This window comes from Malurus melanocephalus, unplaced genomic scaffold (genome assembly GCF_030028575.1).
Source record: "Malurus melanocephalus ecotype Western Australia unplaced genomic scaffold, MMel_1.1 scaffold_107, whole genome shotgun sequence".
In the NCBI taxonomy this organism is placed as follows: domain Eukaryota; kingdom Metazoa; phylum Chordata; class Aves; order Passeriformes; family Maluridae; genus Malurus; species Malurus melanocephalus.
The window spans coordinates 1,082,847-1,089,170 of NW_026623339.1; the positions used below are offsets into that span (position 1 = coordinate 1,082,847).

At 51.4% G+C, this 6,324-nt stretch overlaps 1 protein-coding gene across 1 annotated transcript in view; it reads left to right on the forward strand.

Moving 5' to 3' along the window:
• The first annotated feature begins 317 nt into the window (after positions 1-317).
• ADRA1D (adrenoceptor alpha 1D) overlaps positions 318-6,324 on the forward strand; it is a 34,779-nt gene continuing 28,772 nt past the window's right edge. Inside the window, exon 1 of the mRNA XM_057369304.1 lies at positions 318-1,488. Within this exon, the coding sequence (XP_057225287.1) occupies positions 522-1,488 (967 nt within the window). The 5' untranslated portion in view covers positions 318-521. The remainder of the gene's footprint in view (positions 1,489-6,324) is intronic.

Genomic DNA, 6,324 nt, shown 5'->3' on the forward strand with positions numbered 1-6,324 from the left:
AAGGCAACGCCGCTCCCGCTGCCGCTGCAGCCGCCTCCTCCTCCTCCTCCTCCTCCTCCTCTCCTCCTCCCCGGCGGCACCTGACGCGCGGGGCTCCCGCCCGCCCCCGGCCCGTCCGGCCCCTCCCGCCGCTCCCGGTCCGAGCGCGAAGCCGCGGAGCCGCTGCCGGCCGTGCCCAGCGCAGCCCCCGGAGCATGCGAGGGCGGAGGGGGGGCTCGGACCGCGCTGCCCCCCCGGGCGGGCCGGCGGCGGGGCTGAGCGGAGGGGACAGCGGGGACGGGGGGCAGCGCGGACGGACGGCGTGAAGCGGGCGGGGGGCGACGGGCAGAGCGTCCTGCCCTCCCTCCCTCCTTCTCTCCATCTCTCCTTCCCTCCATCCCTCATCCATCCCTCCCTCCGGCCGGGGGAGCGAGGTGCGGAGCGCGTCTTGGCGGGGGCTGCCAGCCGGGGATCATGCCGGGGGAGCTGCGCCTCGGCACCGCTTTCTCCTCGCCCTCCATGGAGCCCGGACTTTCTCTACAATGACTTTCCCCGAGCTGAGCAATGGCAGCTTGAGTGGGAACCGGACGGGACAAGGCAGCCAGAGCGCTGCCAACCGGTCCTGGGGGCTGCAAGGGGAGGAGACCCCCGAGGGCAACGGCACCACGCTGACTTTCGCCTTGGACGTGCAGGCGGTGGGCGTCGGGGTTTTTCTGGCCGTCTTCATCCTCTCGGCCATCGTGGGCAACATCTTGGTCATCCTGTCGGTGGCTTGCAACCGGCACCTGCAGACGGTCACCAACTACTTCATCGTCAACCTGGCCATCGCCGACCTGCTGCTCAGCACCACCGTGCTGCCCTTCTCGGCCACCCTGGAGGTTTTGGGCTTCTGGGTGTTCGGGCGCATCTTCTGCAACATCTGGGCGGCGGTGGACGTGCTGTGCTGCTCTGCCTCCATCATGAGCCTGTGCATCATCTCCGTGGACAGGTACATCGGCGTCAAGTACTCCCTCAAGTACCCCACCATCATGACCGAGAGGAAGGCGGGGGTCATCCTCGTGGTGGTCTGGCTCTCCTCCATGGTCATCTCCATCGGGCCGCTGCTGGGCTGGAAGGAGCCGCCGCCGCCGGACGAGAGCATCTGCAGCATCACGGAGGAGCCGGGCTATGCCCTGTTCTCCTCCCTCTTCTCCTTCTACTTGCCCCTCATGGTCATCCTGGTGATGTACTTCAGGATTTACGTGGTGGCCAGGMGGACCACCCGCAGCCTGGAGGCAGGGGTCAAGAAGGAGAGGAACAAGTCCATGGAGGTGGTGCTGCGCATCCACTGCCGCAGCGTGCTGGAGGAGCCGCTCTCCAGCACCCGGGGCAAGGGCCACAACTTCCGCAGCTCCCTCTCCGTGCGGCTCCTCAAGTTCTCCCGGGAGAAAAAAGCGGCCAAGACTCTSGCCATCGTCGTGGGTGTCTTCATCCTSTGCTGGTTCCCCTTCTTCTTCATCCTGCCTTTTGGTAAGTGACCCCATCTCAGCCCCCAGTAGCTGAGCCCCTTGGGGACCTGCTCCTTGGGACAAACTTTTCAGGACACGGGTCACGAGTGGAAGTGAGGGATAGGTAACCGGTAGGTGAATAAACAGGCGATGAATTAATTCGATTAATTAACACTTATTCAATATTTATTAACCGAAGTCATATAATAAATCAAAGTAGATGGCAAATGAATAAAATAGCAGGATAATAATTGCTTTTAATTAATTCGCTCTGYGTTCAGCATTTTAACTAACGAAGTTCAGGCTAAGGAGGAAGCAGCTCTCAAACAGGCTGTTTTTTRTGTCACCAAAGGGTTTTGCTGTCTTCCCTTTCTCCCTGTCTGGGAGCTGCACCCGGATATGTCTCTGTGGGTGCAGGGCTCCCATCTCTGTCAGATATCAGTGAGGTTTTATCGCTCCAAGGAGTGCCAGAGTCCSAAGCACAAATCTCGCTGACTTCCCGGGATGCTGTCGTTGTGCAGGGACCTGGAACAGGACCAGATATTTCCCGTAAGGCTGATGGGTGRCAATTCCGTGTGATTTTCCAGGGCTGATCCACCTTCCCCACGAGCTCTGGACCTGCTGTAACGGCCCTGTGCTCGTTTGGGGCTGCCCCACGAGTTGTGCTCTAAAGTTTTGGCAAGTTGTTTGTGAAAAGGCTGCGTGCAGAGCAGGCTGAGCAGGCACAGAGCCCACCGGGGACGTGTGACAGCCAAAGCAGCGTCCCCTCCCAGCGCCAGCAGCCCGGGATGTGCAGGGGAACCGGTGCTGCTCACCCTAACATCCAGCTCKGGAGACCCGATTAACCTCTGGAATGCTGCGGAGGAACCTGGAGAGGGGGAAAAACGGGATTAAAACAACTCCTGAGTGTCAGCAGCAGCCTTGGCACAGAGCTCAGCAAAGCAGAGAGGTTCTGTCCCTCCGTGTCCCACAGCCCACGGGGGACTTTGTCCCACCCCATTTCGGCCAGGGGGGCTCTGTTACAGCCGGGGCTGCACTTTTGTTCTGGGATTTTCAAACCCTCTTGCTCGGGGCTGCTTCTCAAGTCGGTGCAAATACAGAGTGGTGGTTACGGGGCAGATTTTGACCTGCGGAGGTTCTCACTCCCCCCAGCACCGGGGCTGTCCCCSTGGGCTGTGTCCCCAGAAAATCCGCTGGGACCCCCGGGTGTCCCTGGAGCGGGGAATTGAATCGGGGCTGTGAGTGTCTGCTCTCACCGCGCTGCTCTCTGGTGCCTCTTCTCTCCGGGTTCATCCTCTGGGTGAGAGTGGAATTTGGGGAGTTTCTCTCCRCTCCCAGCGGGGGTGAAGTCAGCTTTGTGAGGCATTCTCACCCTGGGGGAGTGCTGCAGCTGATGGTGGAACTCAGACAGGGAGCAGGCAGGCTGCACTGAACTCCTCTCCCTGAWTTATCCTGTTTGGCCGTGCCTCAGTTTCCCTTTCAGTGATGGGGATATTGGGGGGAGTGCAGGGGAAGGGGTGTAACCTGCAGATAAACAGTTTGGGAGCTGTGGGGCTCAAGGAGATGCCAGCACCTCAAGGCTGCCCTGCCCCATTCTGATATTCCCCTCCTTGGCCAGGCAGGGCAGGAACCCGGTCCAAACCTCATTTGCACCTTTACACCTTAAAATCACAGAATCACAGAATGGTTTGGGATGGAAGGAACCTTAAAGATCATCTAGTTCCAACCAGTTGACAACCTTCCAGCTGATGAAGCTAAAAATCGGGATTCCTGTTTCTCTGAGTTACTCCCAGTAGTTTGAAATAGAGAAGGAACCACAGRCAAATACTTTTAATAGGAAAAAAAAAATTTTGTTTTACCGTATCTGTTCTGCCTTGAAACCCTTGAGCCAGCTTCTCTGCTGATGTAAATCAGAGAAGTCAAAGGAGGCACGCTGATTTCCACCAGCTAAAAATCCAAACTTCATTCTTTAAGTACCTCCCATGAACCCATTTGCCTCCTCCCAGCACACAACTGGCCAAGTCCTTTATAAACACRGCTTTGATCTTTGCTTCCTGCCGTGTTATATGTACAATATAAACACTGCACAAGTTCATTTATTTTATGGCTACAGAATATTCTGCTTCTGATTTCCCCACCCCTCCCTCTTTTATTAATTGCAATTTCCTATTCAAATCTGAGAATCGTTTGGAGGGGAACAGGAACTTCTTATCTTTTACAGCTCAGGAGACAGGTCCAAAACTTGCAGATATTAGTAKATTTTACTGTAAATTCACAAACTAAAACATGCTGGGGCTCATTCTCCTAGAAAAGAAGGTTGTAAGGAGTAAAGTAGAATAGATTCTWTTTATTTATTTATTAGACAAAATTAGGTGAAAGAATTTGGGACCAACTGAACATTATACTGATGCATTTTAAATGAAATTGAAACTCTTGTGAAAAACAAAATAGCTTTCAGTTGAAGAGAAATGTATTGTTTCAGCCTAAGAGTAAATGGGAATTTATTTATAAAGTGAGTATTCAGAGACATTTCAAATTGAGCCTTCGAATCRCATCAAAGTGAAATGAACAAGTGATCTATTTTCTTCTGAAAATGTCCAAATGTTTTGACTTTTTTTTTCCTCTCTTTGACATGGATTTGCAAGAAGCCTCCATTGAGTCACACTGTTGGCTGATGTCTGATTAAATTTTCAGTAAAAGTAAATTTTTCCAGTGACAAAAAACTCTCAGCTCCACTTAAAAGTCCCTCAGCACTCGGAAACTTCCGTACTCACTCTGTCTCTAAGTCTGCAACTCTCTGCAGAATAGTTCCCACATTAATTACACAGGAGTAATATTCATCACAGAAATGCTGAAAAGCTGAAATAACCCAAAATTTTAAATAACGGGAGCTATGTTTGTGCTAAATGCTGTCAGCCRTTTCTCCGTGCTCGAATAATCTGCAACAATTTTTACTTAAATCAGCTCAAATTCCCCAATACCTCCACAGTCTATTTATCAGATGAGTAATTTAACTCCCTCTTGGATGTGTGATCACAGTCCCTGAGCAGGAGTTTAAATACAATTAAAAGCTTCTGTGGCTAACGAGGGTCTTCAAGCAGCGGATTTTTCAACTAGAGATGAAATCCTAGTTTGTAGCTCGTGTTTAGGTTGTGTCTTTGCCAGATGTGCAGTGGAGCTCTCCCAGGCTGCTGTCTGGGGATGTTGGGACATGGTTTTGGGGTTTGTGGCATGGTTCCTCTTCCCTGAGCAAGCATCTATCAAGAGAACATAGCTGGAGATTTTCCAGAGATGTAGGGCCAGGAGTTTGCAGCACAGGGCTCATCTCTTTTTGGTTGTCTCAGGCCATGGGGATGATCAAAGAACCGGAGCCCCTCTGYTCTGGAGCCAGGCTGGGAGAGCTGGGGGTGCTCATCTGGAGAAGGGAAGGACACAKGGAGAGMYCAGAGCCCCTTGCAGGGCCTAAATGARCCTCATAAAAAGGAGGAAGAAYGACTTCTTACATGGGCAGAAATGRTAGGACAAGGRGCAATGTTTTTAARCTGMCAGAGGRCAGGGKTWRRWKGGRWWWTKGGRARRAAWTYYTYCCCTGTGAGGGTGRKGAGGCCCTGGCACAGGGTGCCCAGAGAAGCTGTGGCTGCCCCTGRATCCCTGGMAGTGTCCAAGGCCAGGYTGGACAGGGCTTGGAGCACCCTGGGACAGTGGAAGKTGTYCCTGCCCATGRCAGGRGTGTTSTTGGATRAGCTTTRAKGTCTCTTCCAACCCAAACYATATCATGATTCCATGRCTAYAAAAACWTCCAGGCACAGCTTATSAGCTGGTGSTATCTGCACTGCAGGTATTTGCAGAAAAGYGGGATATATCCTGGTCTGGATTTTTTATTCAATTATCTCAGGGCTTTTTCAACTTTTTCAACTTTCAACAATTCTATGACTCTACAGAGGCTTCACTGAGGGAAAATCATGTTAAAAGTTAGGTGCTGGGTTTGTCCTTGCAGTAGGACATCGTGCCAGGTGGTCACAGAACCAGAACACTGTGTTGGTAAATTAACACCTGCTTTCTCAAACCTGATCCAAAGTTCATYYCATTCCACCCCCTGCYATGGGTAGGGACACCTTCCACTGGATCAAGTGGCTCCAAGCCCCATCCTCTGTCCTGACCTGATCACATTGCTTTGGATGCAGCCCATCATCAACCCCAGTGGCATTTGAAAAAGGGCTAAAAGTGCTATAATATCCCAGGTTCCTATAAAAATGGACAGATGGGTAAAGGAGTGGAAACTTCTACACTCTTCCTCACAGAAGAAAAGTTCAAAGCAGTTTCAGGCCCTGGTTAAACATCAGAAAGCTCACTAAAAATCCACCACAATAAACAATCCCAGTAAAAAACAAACTTCTTTAGTATTGTTGTGCACAGGACGATCTGATAAAATAAAAAAGTTATTTGAAAGTAGGAGGATAGAAGACAGAACATTTAATTACTTTGATTTTCTGGGAAGTTCCTTGTACTTCCCGGGATTTTCTGAGTTATGGTGGAAGTGGCAGATTTGACACAGGAAAAGGAATGCAGATTGCTSTGGAATAATTATCTATGGTCCAGAGCATTGGATCAAACTGGAACAAGAGCAGCTGGGAAGAGTTATTCCATCTGCCACGTGTCTGTCCTTGGTCCTGGCCCATGGGAGTCATACATTGATTAAAAACACCAGCAAACACCTCAAAAGCTGCTGGGTACCACACTCTGGTTGGATTTATTGAACATCACCCAAGCAAGGGGCACCACAGGATGTTTCCATCAAATGGGCTCATGGAAAATTAGCATAAATTCATTAAATTATAGGGTATGAATGGGTGGGTGG